Source organism: Podarcis muralis, chromosome 1 (assembly GCF_964188315.1).
Source record: "Podarcis muralis chromosome 1, rPodMur119.hap1.1, whole genome shotgun sequence".
Classification (NCBI taxonomy): domain Eukaryota; kingdom Metazoa; phylum Chordata; class Lepidosauria; order Squamata; family Lacertidae; genus Podarcis; species Podarcis muralis.
Genome location: NC_135655.1, coordinates 11,329,409 through 11,350,173, shown reverse-complemented (window position 1 = coordinate 11,350,173; position 20,765 = coordinate 11,329,409). Strand labels below are relative to the sequence as shown.

The window sequence follows — 20,765 nt, the reverse complement described above, 5'->3', positions numbered from 1 at the left end:
AACTGCATCCTCCTTTTCTGTAAACTTGCAGGAACGCGCTCATGTTCAATAACGAACTTATGGCGGACGTGCATTTTATTGTGGGCCCAGTGGGGGCAGCCAAGAAAGTTCCTGCTCACAAGGTTTGTGGGAATCACACACAGCTTTCTTTTCCCCTGCTATGGGGTTCTATTTGTTCTGTTCTCCATCGAAAGACCCTTATACCATTCCACATGCCCTAGCTCAAAATTTTCTTATTTATAGGGTCATCACATCATATTATCTTTGCAAAATGCAATTAAGGAGTTGTATAAAACATGTTATCTTCTCTTACACTAGATAAAATAAATTTACACTCACGTGTACATTTTAAGTTTTACAGCTAAATGGGGAGGGGAAATACTCCTAAAATTGAAATTATTATATAATTCTACCTACTTAAATATAGCTGCCTACAACCATGGCTGATTTTCTTCTACTTTTTTTAAATGCAGTATGTTTTGGCAGTTGGTAGCTCTGTCTTCTACGCCATGTTTTATGGAGATCTTGCAGAGGTCAAATCTGAAATCCATATACCAGATGTGGAACCTGCAGCCTTCCTAATCTTATTAAAGTAAGTGGTAGTAAAGATAACTTGGATGAAAACAAAGCTTTTCAACAGTCTTTCAGCAGCTTGGGAACATGGGTTTAAAGGCCTTTAAGGGTGGTTGATGTTAAATGATTAGCTGCAACCATATGCCTGTTCTTTTAAAAAAATGGGATTATTTTCTGTCGAGTTGCAGCTCGGCATTCAAAGAAAAGTCAGTCTCACATCATTTTCCCACAATTTTCTCTCCTTTTTTTTTTTTTGGCATCGATAGGTACATGTACAGTGATGAAATCGACCTGGAAGCAGACACTGTGCTTGCTACTCTGTACGCAGCCAAGAAATACATTGTCCCGGCATTAGCAAAAGCTTGCGTCAATTTTCTGGAGACCAGTCTAGAGGCCAAGAATGCTTGCGTTCTGCTGTCTCAGAGCAGACTCTTTGAGGAGCCGGAGCTGACGCAGCGCTGCTGGGAAGTCATTGATGCTCAGGCTGAGATGGCACTAAAATCGGAGGGCTTCTGCGAAATAGATCAACAGACACTAGAGATCATCGTGACGCGGGAAGCCCTGAACACGAAGGAGGTTGTGGTGTTTGAGGCAGTCCTGAACTGGGCGGAGGCTGAATGCAAAAGGCAAGGGCTGCCGGTTACGCCAAGGAACAAGCGGAATGTATTGGGGAAAGCTTTGTACTTGGTACGGATCCCAACCATGACTCTGGAAGAGTTTGCCAACGGGGCTGCTCAGTCCGACATCCTAACGCTTGAGGAAAGGCATAATATTTTCTTGTGGTATACTGCTGCCAATAAGCCCAAGTTAGAATTTCCGCTGACAAAGAGGAAAGGACTTGTACCCCAAAGGTGCCACCGATTTCAGTCCTCCGCCTACCGTAGCAATCAGTGGAGGTACCGAGGTCGGTGTGACAGCATCCAGTTTGCTGTGGATAAAAGGATATTTATAGCCGGACTGGGATTGTACGGGTCGAGTTGTGGGAAGGCGGAATACAGCGTCAAAATTGAACTGAAGCGGCTGGGAGCTGTTCTTGCCCAGAACCTGACGAAGTTTACCTCTGATGGATCTAGTAACACTTTCTCGGTATGGTTCGAGCATCCCGTGCAGGTTGAGCAAGACACCTTTTACAATGTGAGCGCCATCCTGGATGGCAATGAGCTGAGTTACTTTGGACAAGAGGGAATGACCGAAGTACAGTGTGGAAAAGTGACGTTCCAGTTCCAGTGCTCCTCGGACAGTACCAATGGCACTGGAGTGCAGGGAGGGCAGATACCTGAACTCATTTTCTATGCATGATGCATTTCACTTAGAATGTATTCCGGGACTGCTCTGCATATTATGGGATACTCTGACCTGACTGCAAATATTCCAGGGCGATTTGGAATGTTCCGCTACTTTTAACTGTCTACTTACCATCTGGCTATCAAACTAAGTGAAGGAATGCTCTTGAATTTAATCTTATTTTATTTATTCATAAGCTATTTGACTTAATTATTGAACTGCAACATGCAGGAGGGGGAAATGTTTTAAAAAATTTGCACGTGACGTGCGTTTATTTTGTATATAGATAAACTAACTTGCAGACTGCAGCTGGCTCAAACAGAATGTTCTAAAGTAGAGCGGTTTGAGAATCTGTTGAATATAAAACATTTTTACTTGTCCTAGATACCCGTGTGCTTTGCTGATTACTGGATCCATGGTCCCTTGTGTTCACATTAATGTTTGCATATAGTATGACTTATGAGGCTCAACGCAAGGCTGCACTCCCACACCCATTTATACAAACCTAAGCTCCATTGGGTATTAAAGACATATAGGCTTCCACTACAGTGAACTCTTACATTTGCAGTTTATTCACTTGGGCATTTCTACTAGCTGAAATGTACAGTCCCTGATAACTATGGTCCTATTGGGTCCATCAAAATAAGAGATACAATAAATGTACCAATTTCTCTTGATACAGGACTGTGCTGGCACAAGGTGCCATAAACCTTTTGTGCAGCTCAAATGGTTGAAATCTCTACAAAGAGTTCTATTAAGCTAAAATCATTGCACTCCAATACCAATGGATGTTTACTTACTAAACAACTATAGTATCTCAACCCTGTCATTCTTTTTGTAAGGTTAGCCAATAACTACAGGCAAAAAAGTTTTCTTCAGTCTGTCAAATGAAGCAATGCAAGTACATCCACTTGGTTTTCAAAATCAAAAATTATAGCAAACTGTAATCTTATTCATGTTTTCCTGAGAATAGGTTATTTTGAATTTAGAGGGATTAACTTCTGAATAAGCAAACATGGGGTTGTACTGTTACTATTTGTAGAATTTAAATACCTTTTTAAAATTGAGGAGTGGGGTGGGGAATACTGTCTAAATTAGTTTTTACAATACAATAAACCCCCAGTAGGATACTCTCAGTTCATCATATACCCTATAGAAAAGGGTCAGAAATGAGTCTTCTCTCTTTCTCTTTCTCTTTCTCTTTCTCTTTCTCTTTCTCTTTCTCTCTCTCTCTCTCTCTCTCTCTCTCTCTCTCTCTCAAGATATTTCACAATCACTTTAAACTAGAAAGTGAAATATATTTATTGCATCCGTTTTCACCTATATAAACTCTGAGCTAAAGCAACTGGAGATCTGTCTCTAATTTCAAAGTTTACTTGTTTTCTTGGTGGTTTTGGCAGCCATGATGCCCTTTTACTAGAACAGATCCTGAGAGTTTGCCATAACCAACACATTTTCAGAACATAAGCTCAAATTGATTGTGGGGGTTAAACATTCGCATCTGAAGCAAGATTCGGTTAATTAGGTAACATAGAAGTTTAAGAGTAAAGAAAGAAAGTCAAACGAGCCAAAATCTAAAGAAAGTTACAGCCAATTCTTTGCATCCAATGGAGTCAAAAGCTCCACTGTGACACATTTTTGCAGCTAGCTATAACTTCACAAAGTCACAGTCAAATTTGGGCATATACCGCACCCCAAGTAGCTCTTTGGAGCCTAGGCAGCATCTTTACAAAGATCACCATGACTGAGAAGCCAAGCAGCTTTTGAGATACTTCAGCATCATGCCAACGAACTCCTACAAAACAATACTCAGCACAAATATATACTGATGTCACTGATGCAATATTCCTGTCCAACCTTTTAAGATCCAACAATGCAAGATGTTTGGTGTGCTTTAAAAGAATATTTGTATTGCCACTGTCCCATTTCAGTTAATTTGACAACTGTAATGTTAGCTGGTCTCTGCATAAGTTCCTGAATAACTTGGGTATCCTGAGAAACCAAAAGCTTAAATATTCTAGTAATCATGTAGGACAGCATGCAATACATGCAAGCTTTCGGAAGTAGCTGGCACAGCTTTATGGCTAACAGTAGAAGCTACGACACCCCCATTTAAAATCTCACCTCTGCCATGAACTGCCCGGATGACATTAGCCAAGCCACTCTCAAACCTTTGCCATCCATTATGGAGTGTAAACAGGGGCTACCACTGACCTATGGTGTTATTTTAAGATGGCTGGGGTAGCATATGTAAAGTGTTCCGGACACTCTAAAATACTATAAAAATTCTAAGAATTATTATTATTAAAGTAGATATCAGAGTCATTACCAGACAGGTTCTGGACAACAATTACACAAGTGCCTTGATTAATGTTGACTAACCTGCTTGTAAAAATTAAATGCAGTTTTTTTTAAAAAAATGGTTTTTGACATTTAGTCAATTTTGGGGTTCTGACTTGCCATGATATGTATACGTTTAACAACATCAGGCACACAGCAGCGCTGTTACCATTGCTGATACATATCCTTACAGGAGTTAGTACTGCCTGGTAGTTTGATGCCAATAGAAGGCATTGCTGGTTTATACTCCCATAGCACTAACAGTGCATGGAAACAACCCCCAGAGAGTCTATGTTTAACACCAGTGTTACAACCACTGCCCAAATCTGCTTTGATTTCTCGAGGTTGTTGATGAAGCACTGACCTTTTAAGGTGGGTTACATCAAAGCCAGCCAAATATTGACCGACTTCTGTCTGAAGCAAAAGAGCACTTTTAAAGGTATTTTAATCTCTTTATTATTTCAAACCAAGAAGATGGATTATTCACCTACACATCCCTCTTAGAGGAGATCCACATACATACACAAGGGTGTGATGTTGCTTCTGAGCAGATCTACTACCAAGAAGCCCAAGTGGCTGAAGGGGTAAGTGCTGGTTGCAATACGTCAATGTCTAATTGCAAAGTCTCCCACACTAAAGGTGACCACGTTAAATATTTGCTAAGATAATTTGCACCATTTCTACTGAATTTCAATCAACAATTTCATGCTTTTAATCCGAGCCTGTTCGTTTACTTAAAATAAATAAATAAATAAAAGACAGAAGTAATTGAAAGAGGGAGCCTTATCTTGCTCACACTGCTGATAATAAACTACTTAAGATTTTTCTGTTCTAAAGTTACCTCTGTGCTTTTAATTGGCAGCTTTCATCTCTGGACTCCTTGGATTTAGTATTAAAATGCCTTCTACATACAGGTTAAATTGCATTATATAAATGATTTTTTTTTAGCTTGAGAAGCTGCCATGAAATCATGGCACAAGTATACCCACGTACCGAAAGTCAACTCTTATTAAAAAATACCTATAGCTGGAGCATTTATGCAGAGCTCTCTGGCCAACAGAAGAAAAGTTTTCCCCAGCACGTAGACATTCACCTGTGTAAGGAAGGGGGGAAAGGGTACTTTGATTATTAAGCAGCAAAAGTTACAATGTACTTGTATAGAAATAAAACTGTATCCTGAATATGATTTAAACAAGTGTTCACATGTTTTAAACATATAAAAGTATAAACTTCTGGTGCTGACTATTATTTACCAGTCTCATCGGCAGTGCCGGATTTACATATAAGCTAAACATGCTATAGCTTAGGGCCTGACTCTCTTGGGGGGCCCCCAAAAAAAAATTAAAGGAAAAACAACCTGGATGTCCATTTCCAAAATATAAGATAAAACACAAATAAAATAAAACCTACATACAGCAACAGTGGCAAATGGCTTTAGATACCTATTAGGTGTATAAATTATCATACAGCATATACTCAACATTAGAAACAGTGACAATTTGTTGTTGACAAAGGACAACTGGACATATAAAGGGTCCCATTACCTTCAGTAGCTTAGGGCCTCATCAAACCTAAATCCGGCCCTGGTCTTTGGGCAAAAATATCCACACTGAGTCATAATGCTGTGGTCACTTTGCACTAGCAGAAACATTTCCACTCATGTGAGTTAGGACACCCAATTTTCACCAATTCCCTCTACCCACTGTAGACTCTTGTGCCTGCCAGAAAGATGTGTCTGAAGACCAGCCAGCGTGGGATGTGGCACAGAGAGAACAGGCACAAAGAACAGCATGGGATACAGCACAGAGAGAGATACAATGGAGAGGCTGAGCATTGTCAGCAAGTGGGTTCTGTGGCTTGCACCACCGTAAGCACTTTCCACTAGGCCAAAACTACGATTGGATACAACCTAATAAAAAGAACTGGAAGCTTCACCGCATGCCATGTGTGGCCTTTGACAGGCTACCAATTTCATGGAATGGGCGAGTTGGAAGGGACCATAAGAACCATCTAGCCTAACCCCCTGCCCACCGTGGGGCTCAAACCAAAGGCTCTTAGATTAAGAGTCTCATGCTCTACCGACTGAGCGATCCCAGTCGCTAAGCACTTTGGTAATTCTCAGATTTTTTTAGCTTGAATCACAACCTTCGTAGTTCATACACGGACACACACTCACGTGTGTGTGTGTGTGTGTGTGTGTGTGTGTGTGTGTGTGTGTGTTCGTATATGAACTGTATATGGAGCCCAGGGTGGAATCGGTGTACAAATGTCAACATTTTTCACTTTCTGAACATCCATTATAATACATAGATACAGATGATTTCAAATTGCTGTTCTGAAAAATACTACATTTGGGGTATTGGAGGAAGAAAAAGACTTCAACCAAGTCAATAAAGGGGTGTCAGAAAATGTATAGCAGAGGGTAGTGCATAAGTGGCACTCAGTAAACCCAGATGCTGATCAGGGTGTAACAAGCTGATCTCAAAACTCCTTCAAGCTTTCTTTTATAATCCGTGGATAGCTACCTATGCTTGGGGGGGGGGGGGAGCGCCAAATTTCACTGACAGTAATCATTCTCATTTCATAGTTATTTATACTTAGTATGTGTTTTGTACTGTGCAATAGGTTCTATAGATGTCCTATCAAGAAAATGGCTTTATAGGTTTTTTGGGAAACTGAGAAGTGAAGTGCTTTCTCCAAGTTACAGTGCCACCCTCTTAATAGGATGACCTGCAGCTCTAAGCCTTCTTATACTTCCTCATGTACAGAATAATCAATAGGCACTTCTGCCTACTAGTCCTCTGCCCCTTACCATTTTTAAGTGGAAAGCGAGGGGGGGGATTCACTGTGCTGCTACAAATTAAATCCAGCAGAGCAAGAGAAACTTGTAATCAATGCCAAATGTATTGCAAGGAGGGAGGGACAACAAGTAAGTGGGGTCAGGGCTAAGGTTACCAGATGTCCCCGTTTCCCGGGGACAGTCCCCGGATTTACAAATCAGTCACCATACAAAATTGAAAAGTGTCCCCGGATTTATTGAAAAAAATCTGGTAGCCTTAGTCAGGGCACAAAGCTTAATTTCCACCAATGTTTAGGGGCACCAGCATCTGGAAGTGTTCCCCCCCCCCAAAAAAAGACCCTAAAATATTCAAGAAGCTTCACTTCAGATATCACATTGCAATGCATTTTGCACCTTTCTCCCTTCCCACACCCTTGAAAAAGTGTGGGATTATCGTCATATTGCATCTTGATTAGCACTTGGACTGAACTAGTTCAACTGGATGAAGTTCACAGAAGTAGTTCAAAAAAGAACTACACCTGAAAGTAGTTCCCATAATTGCCAGGTCACCTGAAGGCAAATTAACTTCATTTGGGGTAGAACTTGGAACCATATCTAGTTTATCTTCACATACACCCTCTGTACCCCGCAGCAGGAGCCCCGACTCTGATTTAGCTTTTCTTTAATGGAGGCAATGTTCTAAGGCTTATTTGGCAGATATGTCAGCGCTTCTGTTGCTAAGGAAGCTTAGTCGCTTAATCACTCTTGCTAAGCATCCAGAAAGAAGGAATGTGAGGCATTTCCTGTATCTTCTCTGAGAAGATATTTACTCTCTTCCAAAAGGAGCAGCTTGAAGCAAGAAATACAGGTACAGAGACAAAGTGAATGATGCCTTGTGCCTTTAACTGCTGTGTGACTGGCATAAATTAAACAGAGTAAGCCTTTTGTAGTATGGAAATAAAATTATGGGGAAAGATCCACCTGTTAACATTCTGCCAGTTAGACATCTTATTACTGAGTGTGACCACAATATAATTTTGGACGCTATACTCTACAATTCTATGATTCTAAGGTAAAGGCAGCATTACAATTTATTTTTCATTTTCCTCCTTTACCCTGCCAAGTTTTTTTAAAAGTGCTTGGTCCAGCTGGTGGTCACACCAAAACATGGTTTGCACTAACCAAAGTTTTGAACAAATCATGGATTGAGGTTACCAAACTAGGGTAAGCCATAGTTGCCTATTCTACCTGTTCAGTTGCTCCAGTTTCTATTAGTGAAAGGGCTTCCCAGAGGCAGAGTAAAAGCTATAGTTATGGTTTCTCAAGTCACACAGCATACCAAATCATACTTCCTGTAAACCATGGTGTTCAAATCCAATCCATGACTTCAGAGTCTAGTTTGTTATCAGCAAGCCAGTGCTTGCTTGCTTACTGAGATAGCATACCAAGCCATGGTTACAATTACTTTACTATGGTTTGCTGTAAATTCACTCAAACTGGTATGTCTGCTCCTGAGTGTCATGACGTCCACTCAAATGACTGCAATTCACTGCCCTCTGCCCTCCTGCACCCCACCCCACACCATCTGCTCCAGAGCGATGGGGTTAAGACTTCTGCTCAGACAGCACTGGATTTTACCCATATTAGTTTACCTCGTTTTGTCTAAAGCTGGAGTCAGAAAAATATAGCCCTCCAGAAGTTGCTGAACTACAACTCCCATCAACCTTGGCAATTGGCTGTTGAGAATTGTAGTTCAACATCTGGAGGGTCAAAGGTTCCCCACACCTGAAGTAAGATGGAGGATTGTGGTTTCACAGTGTCATTATTGTGGTACAGATCTCTCTTTTCATTATTTCTGTCCAAAAAGAACCAACAGCAGAAAGTAAAATGACCTTAGACCAGCCCAGCATTGACAATCCTGACTAGCAATGGCCCTCAACATTCTTCAGCAGAGGGAAGTCTTTCCTATCGCCTCCTACCTGATCCTTTTTACCAGGAATTTCTAGGGTGTCCTACTACTGAGCAATTCCCCCTCCACACACAGACACCACAGACAATGATTCCTTTATTTTATCCCCCCCAAAAAAAATCCCGAAGAAAAGCTGTCTCTGTCCCTAATCTACCCTACTTCTTCCATTTGTACTCCAAGAGCAAGGCAGACAGCTTAGCTTTGCAAAAAGGAAAAACAAAACACTTGATATCAGAGACCCCTGGGAATTTCTGATCTAAACTCTCAAAGTACAATTTCCCAGAGTTTGGTTTTGTCATCGATTGAGATAGGAAGCCTGCATGCACTGCTCACTATTCCATTGCTCCACTGGGTTTTTCCATAGACCTCATACATGTTTAATGCCAGCACAAAAAGTCAGCAGGAAGAAATTGGTTTAGAGTCCCTTGATAAGCAAGTGTTACTGATGCTTCAGCTGGAGAACACACACATGCTCACACTTCATTTTGGAATTATAAAGTATTTATAAGCTTGAATCTGGAGCTTTATACCAACAATGAGAGAGGGGATAACCACAAGGTACTCAATGTGAATCAATGATGGGGCTGCGTTGTTGCATTGTGTCAATTTACGGTGCTTTGCTGTAAATATTTTACAAGCATCCGTCCTCTGCTCTGGGTCTTTTTCCTTTTTTTTCCTTTTTTTTTTAGCAGCGGGGCGGTGGAAGGAGGAGTGTCATCATCTGCACACATTCAAAATTTTTGCTTCTTACGTGGATTCCATCAAATCGCACAGGTGCATTTCACTTTTTGGTTGCCGCAAACTCCCTTTTCAAAGATAAATACATCTCTTTCCTACAATTCTCAGATCTCCGCATCCGGCACTGCCTTTGCCACAATCTCACTTCGGCAAGCCACGTTGCTCTTAGGCCTCGGCTCTCCATCTGCAATGTTGGAAATGGGGATCCGCAAATTTTGACTGGCTTTGGTAACCAAGCCAAAATCTGTGATCACCATCATTCTGCCCTCCCCTTCTCTGCAACCTCAACTGCACCTCCATGGAAGAGCAGGGGCAATCCCCCTTCCTGGAGGTGGGGAGTATTCCTATGCAACAGCAGGGATGACCTTTCCCATAACTGCACTGAGCATCTAAAGCAGGCATAGGATGTTTTCGGACTACAACTCCCATCATCCCTAGCTAACAGGTGTTAGCATTTTATGCATCTGATGCTGCAGATGTGATTGGTGTAAATCACATGCCTGTCTGGGAAGACCATGGGAACGGAAGACAGCCTTTTCTCTCCTCCGTTGTGGGTACTGTTGGACTGTACTTTTGCTTTTACTTCGTCCTATTCTCTCTCGGAACTGTCTGTACATAAAAGGTAAAGGGGCCCCTGACCATTAGGTCCAGTCGTGACCGACTCTAGGGTTGCGGCGCTCATCTCGCTTTATTGGCCAAGGGAGCCGGCGTACAGCTTCCGGGTCATGTGGCCAGCATGACTAAGCTGCTTCTGGCGAACCAGAGCAGTACACGGAAACGCCGTTTACCTTCCCGCCAGAGTGGTACTTATTTAACCTCTTGCACTTTGACGTGCTTTTGAACTGCTAGGTTAGCAGGAGCAGGGACCGAGCAACGGGAGCTCACCCCGTTGCAGGGATTCGAACCGCCGACCTTCTGATCGGCAAGTCCTAGGCTCTGTGGTTTAACCCACAGCACCACCCACGTCCCTTGTCTGTACATAGTGTGTAAATAAATACGTAGATTAGCTCTACGATGTCTCATGCTTCTTGCCGTGTAATGCTAGAAGATTAGTGTGCATATGCCATCTGGTATATGTCGCTGAGCGCACTGGAGAAGAAGGGAAATGCCTTTTCTAGAGCTGCGCATACCAGAGGATGCTCGGAGTGTGGGGGCTGCAGGAGCACCTCAGGGCGTTTACCAACAACAGGACCAGTGGTCAGGGATGATGGGAGTTATAGTCCCAAAACATCTGGAGGGCCGAGTTTGCCTATGCCTGATCTAAAGCTCAGAACAATGGACAATCCCCACTGACTCTCCTACTCCAAACTGGAGAGGAAGGCTGAGTTTCTCATCATCATCATCCTCACCAGAGCAAAACAGGATAGTCACTGAGGTGCAGATGAGGATAACAAATAGGACCCCTGATTGGACTAACACAGACCTACCAGGGTTGTCATGTGGATTGCTTAAAAAAACAATTAGAACACTTCAAAAAGAGCCTGCGAAATTGCAAATATTCTTTTAGGTAGCAAGCTCCGGTTGAGCCTTTCCCAGCTTTCTGTGCAACCCGGAGTTTCAAATATCAAGCTGCATTTATCCGAAGCTCATTTGATTCCCAAATGATGAGATGCCAATCACAGTAGCACTTAGTCTATTAAAGACAACAGGTAAGTAGGGGGACCCAGTTGCAAATGCTTCATCATCAACAAGGTCAAGAAAAGCAATTCCAGGCAGAGCAGAGAGCTAAGGCACTCAAGCAACCGGGCTCCATATCAGGTTACCAGCTGCTCAAAACTTACTGTAAAAATAAGATCCACCGTTTCACTCTGGAGATTACAAAAGAAATATTTCAGGGAAGAAATAATTATTATCTGGTGACAGCCAGCCAAGAGAGATCAAGATTGTTTCCAAAGGAGGAATTTCAACATCTACTGAGACTATCAGTTCACTCTTTTGAATTATTTCTTTAACCATGCTATGCATTATTTCCTCATACTATACCAAGCCAAGCAGTTCTCCAGACAATGTCTCCAATGACTGGGGTTTACCTTTGTGGAGAAATCATCCCAGTGAAAAAAGAGTCGTTAAAAAACTCTACTTTCAGAGTACAAAGCTTCAATACTGGATAATTCCTCCAGTTCTATCCTTTTAAAATCTCAGCTCTCAATTTAGAGTGGAGTTTCTGCACAAATCAACTTTTTTTTGCCCTTCAATTCCTGACTTCCATGGTTCACTATATCATTTCTTGAAGCCTGAGCCTGTAAAACAGCCATGTAACATCTAGTTTTTTCCTCCAGATCAGGAGAAAGGCAAGCAGCAATACAGCCATCAAAAAAAGTTGATGGAGAACAGACAAGGGTGGACCTAGCCTGCAAGGGCAAAAAAAACCACTATTTGGGCAACATTAAGAAAAATATATCAAAATGGCCAGCAGCATAACATCAACCAGAAAATTACATTTCTAAAACAAAATGCATCACAAATCACCTTAATAAACCAACAGAGCTGGAGCACTGCTCAGGTGAGGCATTTTAAACATGTGCCTAAATACAAATACTGTATGCGCCTGCCTGATATTCACTTTGGGTGCATTCCAAAGGGCAGGTCTCACCACACTAAAAGCCCTGGTCTTAGTGAGTATAAGACGAACCTGAGGAACATAAAAATTCCTTCAGCAGTCAACACATTTTCACACAGTTTAGGATGGGGTTGCTCCAGGGGGCTTTCTATTAAGAGTTTAAGGTGACCTTCCCCCATCAACCCGATAAAACCCAGCAGAATGCATTATATTTATTTATGCACTGTATTTATAACCTGCTGTATACAATATAGAAAAATGAAATCAATAAAAATTGCCCATAAAGCCATCATTAAAAACACCAATAATTACTGATTGGTTGAAAGGAGAAAAAATGCATTTTTCAGACAGACCTGTGCAATCTAGTTTTCAAAAGACGTCTGAAAGAAGAGAAGGATGGTTCCTGCTGAACTTCTACTGGCAGGGAGTTCCACAGGGCAGGGCCTGCCACACTAAAGGATCAATCCTTTGGAGAAGCCCCACAGAACCTCTGGGGCATGGGGAGCCACCCGAAGTGCCTCATCCGAGGATAGTGCCATCCCATTCGGACATGAAACTCACAGGTGTGAGCAGAGAGGGAAGTTCTTCCTGACTATAGTCACCACCAGTTTGTGAACAAAATCTACCCAGCAAGCTGTATGGTGAATAGATTTTTCTCTGGCCACAGAATTCTCAAAAGTCTGGCAAATCCAGACTTTAAATTCCTAAATCTAAGAATTTAAGGAACCATTTCAAATATCAGCTTTGGACAAGACATTAAAGAGTTACGTGCGAGCTAATTATTACAAGTGTGATAAACCAAACAGCAAAGTCATCAAGCAGTCATCAACATCATCCTAATTAGTAGTTGACATTTCAACCCAACTACCTTTAGCTATAGTAAGCTACATAAAATGTGGGTTAGTAACTAGCCTGAGCCTCTCACACCCACTTCCTCCTAGTCTGTATTTAAGCATATAACCATCATGGACAGAGACAGGCCAAGGCACTTAAGGACCTGATCCAGCAGGATTTCCCCCTCCACCCACAGAGTGATCTACCTTCAATTGCCCCGTGGAAATAGGGCGTGTCATTTTAGGCAGCAAAACTTAATTTTAGCAAATTTCTTAATGAGGGGTCTTAAAAATATGTTTTTGGGTGTGATTAATTTTAATCTGCTACTATTTGGGGAACTGGACAACAGTTATCTTGGTAAGTCTACTTTTGATGAAGAAGCACATAAAACGCTTTCGGAAAACCAAAGAGTTTTAATTTTGCCTTCTGAAAATGTCAAGTAATGCTAAATAATAATTAAAAATAATAATATATCTGCAAGTGCTTGTCAATCCTTTTTAATTATTTCCGCGCACTTTTAGACACATTTTACTTACCAAGCAAATCTATGTTATATTAATCTAACCCAAATTTCTTTTGAATTCCAAAATCATGTTGCAACTTTTTAGGACGGCTCATTTTTGGAATTTGAAAGCTGAAACATTCAACATGCCCTGCTGTGGGAATGATCGTGAAGGAAGAGGGAACAAGCTTGTTTCTTCCTGCTCTGTGGGGTAGGACTTGAACCAGTGGCTTCAAGTTACAAGAAAGGAGATTCTGACTAAACGTTAGGAAGAACTTTCTGACAGTAAGAGCTATTTGACAGGGGAACGGTCTCCCTCGAGAGGTTGTGGGCTCTCCTTCCTTGGGGTTTTTAAAGCAGTGTTTGGACGGACATCTGCCATGGATGCTTTAGCTCAGATTCCTGCATTGGGGGGGTTAGACTAGATGACCCTCAGGATCCCTTCTGACTCTAAAATCCTATGATCACCCCTTTTTCTTCTGTTGTTGCTCATTTTGACAGATTTTTTTTAAGAAAAGGAAAAGGAGGAGGAGGGGAAAGAGTAGGCAAGAGAGAGGAGAAAAATAGGCATGTATACAGTATTTAATAAGCAGACACCATGCTTTAGGCAGATGTCAAAAATGAACCTGAGAAGGGTGGGAAATAGTGGGAAAATAAATACCGTATTTTTCGCCCTATAGGACGCACTTTTTCCCCTCCAAAAATGAAGGGGAAATGTGTGTGCGTCCTATGGGGCGAATGCAGGCTTTCGCTGAAGCCTGGAGAGCGAGAGGCGTCAGTGCGCACCGACACCTCTCGCTCTCCAGGCTTCAGGAAGCTCTGAGCAACCCTCGGGAGACTGGCTCCGAGGGTTGTGCAGAGCTGCCTGCAGTCCCGGGCTCAGCGCAGCTCTGCGCGGCCACCGGAAGCCAGACGCGAAGTCCCGCCCCGCTCCCGATGGCCGCGCAGAGCTGCCTGCAGTCCCGGGCTCAGCGCAGCTCTGCGCGGCCACTGGGAGCGGGGCGCGAAGTCCCGCCCCGCTCCCGGTGGCTGCGCAGAGCTGCCTGCAGTCCCGGGATCAGCGCACTTCTCCCCATCGCCAGCCCCACAAGCTCGGGGGACAGCGGGGAGGCAGAGCGCGCCTTCCCGCTGTTCCCCGACCTGGTTCTTCCAGCCCCGCACCTGGGGGGGAAATAATTTTTTTTTCCTTATTTCCCCCCCAAAAAACTAGGTGCGTCCTATGGGCCGGAGCGTCCTATGGGGCGCAAAATACGGTAAATCCAACTGTCAAAGAGATTCAACAATCCAGAAGAGCTAAATGTTGCCTTCTATAACTATCTATCATATAATAAAAACCAGCATTGGCAGCCATGAAACCCCAATGTCTCTCTACCACCTCTGACATACTGCTATATGGAGTCTATTTTTCGCACTGGCCCCTTTAAGAATAAAAATTTGTTAAATTACTGCAATTCCCAAAGGTTCTTTGAAGCTCCACGCAGTCGATGAGAGGATGCCAGTTACTAGAGACAGCTGGAGAGGCCAAAAATAACCTCTACCAGCTGAGTTGTGTATAGAATATTTTGATATGGGATGGTCATATCAAACACATGCAACACATATATATATATATATATAACCGTTGAGAATGCCAATTCTTAATGCACTTCTACAGACAACTCCGTGTGCACTTTTAGTCCAAATAGTTAACATGCAAGTACACCAACTACCAGAGGCTAAAGCTCATTCAACCATCACCCTAATTATTCAGAAAATATGCAACAAACCTATGTGTATCAATCATTCTCTTTTCAACCCAACCCTGCTAAAATATTTTCTCCCCCCTTTTGACCCATGGTCCTCTATTTCGCATTTTCTGTAATTTCTTAACAAGTAAATGCTAGCTTGAATGGTGCATAAAAGCCTACCCCAATAGGGCATGCTGAATTTCCCAACTTTCAAATTCCAAAGACAAAGGGTGCTGAAAAGTTGTAGAAATCATTAGAAAATGTGTGCCGTGTACTTGCAGTTATACTATTGATTTACATTTATATTTATTTAGCAACACCTGACATTTTCAGAAGGATTAAAACAAAAATTGGTTTGTTTTCCAAAAGCAGTTTCTGCGCTTCATCGGTAGACTTAACAAGCTAAATGCTGCCCAGTCACAAAAATAACAGCGGATTTGCATTCCTCACACCCAAACACATTTTTTAAGTCTCATCACTGAAGAAATTTGCAAAAATTAAGCTTCATCCCATAAAATGACAAGCCCTGCTACCCCAATCTTGTGCCACCCAAATGTCCTGGAGTAGAAGGAAGGTCGCACCTCGGTGGTAGAAAATCTACTCTGCATGTCGATAGTCCCAGGTAGGGCTGGCAAAGTCCTCACCAGTCTGAAACTCTAGAGCAATGGTTTTCAACGTTTTTCCAACCATGGTCCCCTTCCTGCCTTGTTTCCTTCCTGTGGCCCCGCTGTCCTACCGGTAGAAAGGTAGCTACAGTGGTACCTTGGGTTACATACGCTTCTGGTTACATACGCTTCAGGTTACAGACTCCGCTAACCCAGAAATAGTGCTTCAGGTTAAGAGCTTTGCTTCAGGATGCGAACAGAAATCGCATGGCGGCGGCAGCAGGAGGCCCCATTAGCTAAAGGTGGTGCTTCAGGTTAAGAACAGTTTCAGGTTAAGTAAGGACCTCCGGAACAAATTAAGTACTTAACCTGAGGTACCACTGTATTTAAATGTCTTGCTTGTAAATAGAACATGTCTTATTTCTAATTTTTACAAATCCACTGGGAAGCATGGTCACTTCTCAGCTGACTCTACTCTTGTTTTCTATTCTCTACCACTTCTCTGTTTTGTTTTTTCTTTTCTGATTTCTTTTCTCAGTCACTTCTGTTTTCTTCACTTCTCACTTCCCTCTGTGGCCCCCGTCTTGTGCCGTGACCCCCCCCCCATTTATGCGATTTTCACCTGTGGCCCCTTTGAAATAGTTTATGGGGCCTCCAGGGGGCCATACAGCCCGTGGTTGAGAAACACTGCTCTAAAGCCGTGCTTCCTAAACTTGGGTCTCCAGCTGTTTTTGGACTACAATTCCCATTATCCCTGACCACTGGTCTTGCTAGCTAGGGATGATGGGAGTTGTAGTCCAAAACATCTGGAGGGCACCAGGGTTTTTTTTGGGGGGGGGGAGGCAGGTATATAAAATCTGACCTTGGGCCACTGCCTCAGCAGCAAGTTCATTAGCATCACAATGATACTAACTGTTGATTTGTTATTTGTTGAAGGGAGCGAGAGGCACCAAACACTTGATCTCTAATTGCATAGAACAATTATCCCCGATTTCCAACCCCTGTGATTTTCCTGTCCAGCACTGCTAAGCCAAAAAAAGAGATAATTAAGGCTTCCAGAATAAGCACCCACGTTAGTAGCTCTTCACTTGCAAGGATTAATGTTTGAGCAGAACATTGGGAGAAGAGCAGATGCAGTACAATACCTGAAGGAGATCGCTGAGGTCAAGCAGCATGTCTGTGGTGGAGGTTAAGGAAATTAAGCACATACTTGAGGAGCTGCTCTTTGATTGGCAGCTGGGAAAAGAAACAAAAGCACTTTGCTCCAAATGCACATGAATAGGGTGTGTCATCTCCTTATCCTGATTCGTTAAGCAAGGTGGTTAGGGGTTTTCCAAACACACACACAATCCACTCATTCATAAGCGTTTAGTAAGGGTCTGCATCTTTCGCTGCTGTTTTATTAAGAAAAACGTTGCCTGGCATTTAAGCCAATATTCTAGTCAGTACATAACACTAATTTCAGGACGGAACTAAATGCTAACAGAGACAGGAGGTGGATCAAATTATAGAGGAAAGGTTGCTTTATGAATGCCACAGATCCCACCACTCGCTTCCCCCAATTCTAACCAAATCATGCTCCCCAGACTTTCTAAATGCACCATGTGGTTATCGTAAAAGAGAGTCAGGCTGCTCTGCTCCCCATCCCAGAATTTTAGAACTACACACTCCTCCTTTTCTAATAACATCTGATAAAACTGACACATTGTGCAACGTCATCAAACTGCAGGTTTGCGGGGGGCGGGGGGGGTGACTTTGTTTTAACAAACCACCAAGGCAAGTGGAACAAAACATTTGCTCCCAAAGGCAGAGAAAGGGCTCAAAAGTATTGGGCACACCATATTTGAGTATCAGGTGGCGGCACCTTTTGGAGGTTGGTTTCCAGAGTGTAAGAATGTAAGGAAAGCCCTGCTGGATCAGAAGGAAGGCCCACCTTGCCAGCATCCTGTTTTCCGCAGTGGCAGATCAGATGATGTGGAAATCCCACAAATAGGGAACAAGAGCAGTTGTCCCCAGCAAGTGGTACTCAAGAGGAATGATGCACGTCTAGTAGCCAGCCACTGACAGCCTCACCTTCTGTGACTTTGCCCAACCCCATTTTTAAGCCATCTGGTGGCAGTGAATTCCATAGTCTCATTTATGAGCTGTTTCCTTGGTGCTGCCTCTCCTCTGTTCAGCTGCAAGTCCCCTCTCACCAATGAGTGAATGCCCAAATCAAGGAGAGACACGGCAGGGGTGCTCCTCTGAGGACAGGGAAATTATTACTGTGAACACATTTTAAAAGCAAATCATTTGACCTGGAAGAATGATTGAACACCTCCAATTTTATAATTCCGAAAGAAGAAAAACATGGCTCAGCTATCAGTAGGTTTGGCAGACATGGCTAACACATTAAAACTTTGAACATGCTTCCTTCCTTTTCTCACATCAGCCAAGTAGCAATAGCACCCTCCTGCTGGAACAACCAATAGGGGGGAATGTTTAACCAAGAGATTGCATTGATGCAATGAACCAAAGGCACCTCTACCAGCAACAATCAACAGCTAAAAGCCAGGTGTGTCTAAGTCACATGGAACACAAAGCACACTGGCCAGGTTCTTCTCAAAGGGATTGCAAAAGAAGAGTTACCTTTCTTTGGATCCCATCCACCTTTCTGCTATCATTCTCCCTCCGGGTTTACATTTCCTTTCAGTAACATCTCGGTTTCATTTCAAAATCTCCTGCCGATCTTGCTGTCTGGCACAAGTGTTTTTGCCAGGGAGATCTCTGAGAACAACTCGCCAAGTACGGTGTGATTTTTAAACGGCTCGACGTGACACTTATTAACCGTGCATGCGACACTTTGCACAGTTTCGTCACAAAAACGGAGAAGTCCCGATCCACGAGGAAAATACATAATCTAAAAATATATTTATTGTGCAGGTGCTATGGGAAGCATACGTGGTTCTCTCCCCCCCCCCCCCGCTTTATCTTGTGGAATAGGTTCAGGAGAAAGAGAGAGAAAGAGAAAGATGCTAGCCCAAGGGCACCCCATGAATTTAATCAGGGCCAGCTCCAGGTGTGAGGGGGCCCTGGGCAAATTGTGCTCCTGTGATGCCCCCTCCCCCCGCCAGTGGGTTCTGGCTCACCTGGTTGCAGTGACAGTGCTCCAAGCAGAACGGGGGGGGGGTCTACCCTCCCTCCCCACAAACTTTAATTCCCCCACATTGCTCCAGAATGGGCAATAGGCTGGGGGCATTGTGAAAAATGAGAAGGGTGGCTAGATCCAACCACCTGCTTGGAGTGCCAGGTCAGGAAAAAACCTAGAGGGGTCTCAGGAAGGGGCATCATCAGTGGGTTCTGCTTGGGTCTGGGATTCTGGCCCCTGTTGAAGGACACCAGCTCCAAGCTTCACAGGCAAGAGAGAATTTAAACCACCTGGGCCTCCCAGCACTACACTACACTACAATGCACTGCACTACAATGGCTTTCTAAAAAAAGGCTTTGCTAGCCCTGTCATGCAAGATGGCTGAGATTCACGGTCTGACCTTCTGAGAGCAACGCATGAGCCGTAGCACTGAATAGGATGGGGTTTTGGTCAGCGCCATGACAGTCAATCTTTCTGGTTAGCATAACAACTCAAATCCCAAGGATGAGATGGTGTGAGTCTAGGGTGGCACTATAGCACATGTCTAACCCCTTGTACCTTGAAACAGTCTTGCTTCTGTTCAACCACAGTGGAGACAGGGACACAGGCCTAACCCCATGCTATAACTTGGCCATGAGCCCTCTTAGTCCCATCTAGGGATGCCACAAAAACCCAGTTGCCTATTGGTCACCTATGGGCAGGACAACTGTTTTTATGTACTCAGTTTCCTGATAGCAAGACTTTGCAGCTGCACGGTTTCAGAGATCTTCACAAAGACTGGAGCAGCTTTTTGAGTGACTATGAGTTACACCAACAGAACACTGTGCAATAATACAACATATATTAGATCATTCATTCATTCATTCAAATTTTTTAGATTATGGAATGTTTTCTTAGCTTGTGCAAGCATTAGAAAACTTCAGCGCTTTGATGAGTTAGTCAAGGTTGGCTTTTCCATAATTACAATCTTTCTTTCAACTTAATAAACACTAGAGTGGATCTTAGCCAGAACATTTCAGTTTAAATACTGTGGATTTTATTTTTTTAAGGATAGGAACAAAAAAACAAACACGAAGAGCTTCAAAGTTATACTGAACATTCCACAGCTACACCTTATCAGCAAGGTAGGGGAGGGGTATTCACTTGGCACAATCTGAACCTTTATCCAATGTTGGGGAGGGAAATCACACTAGGGGGTTTGGGGATATTATAATCCCTATTACAATGAGATTTCCAATGCATGGTAGGGTAGAATGCTGGTGTCCGAAGTGTCCTTGACAATATCCAAACACTCAGAGCCAGAAAACACTTATGGGGGGTCCAACACCAGTAAGAAACCTGCAGGAAAACTGTCACTGGTTAGAGAAATGTCCCCACAAACATTACAAGGCTTTGTGCCAACCTGCTGGCACTTCCTCTGCAGTCATGAGTTGCCTCGCTCTCTGGAAAAATGAAAGAAAACCGCTTCGGTGTGGAATACTGCTTTGCTAGTTGTTTCATTCAAAGGGGGACGGGTTTTGCAGAAAATTGCCCAACACATTTGAAAGTATACCCTCCCAATCCATGAACTGGAATCAGCTCTGGATGGATGCAGTTACCCTTACCCCTTCCTACCCCAGCTTCTCCAAGCAAATGGGGTTCTGGATTGGGGGAGGAATAGTCTAGGCTAAGAAAGAGGTTTCCGTACCTTGAATGCCATAAAGGGGGCGGGAGGGGGTTTGTTTACT

General features: G+C 43.1%; 2 protein-coding genes across 4 annotated transcripts in view; one reads left to right on the top strand and one right to left on the bottom strand.

Annotated features, from left to right (window-relative positions):
* BTBD6 (BTB domain containing 6) overlaps positions 1-2,242 on the top strand; it is a 4,725-nt gene extending 2,483 nt beyond the window's left edge. Inside the window, exons 2-4 of the mRNA XM_028745316.2 lie at positions 32-122; positions 474-592; positions 840-2,242. Of these exons, the coding sequence (XP_028601149.2) occupies positions 32-122; positions 474-592; positions 840-1,872 (1,243 nt within the window). The 3' untranslated portion in view covers positions 1,873-2,242. The remainder of the gene's footprint in view (positions 1-31; positions 123-473; positions 593-839) is intronic.
* The window catches only part of BRF1 (BRF1 general transcription factor IIIB subunit), a 195,972-nt gene that overhangs the window by 119,455 nt on the left and 55,752 nt on the right, over positions 1-20,765 (bottom strand). For 2 of the 3 annotated variants that reach the window (XM_028744966.2, XM_028744875.2), the window contains exons 4-5: positions 17,057-17,088; positions 5,218-5,290 (exon numbers count right to left, since the gene is read on the bottom strand). In XM_028744966.2, the coding sequence (XP_028600799.2) occupies positions 5,218-5,290; positions 17,057-17,088 (105 nt within the window). Of the gene's footprint in view, positions 1-5,190; positions 5,291-17,056; positions 17,089-20,765 lie in introns of those variants that run through there. The other variant, XM_028745043.2, reaches the window with a different exon arrangement.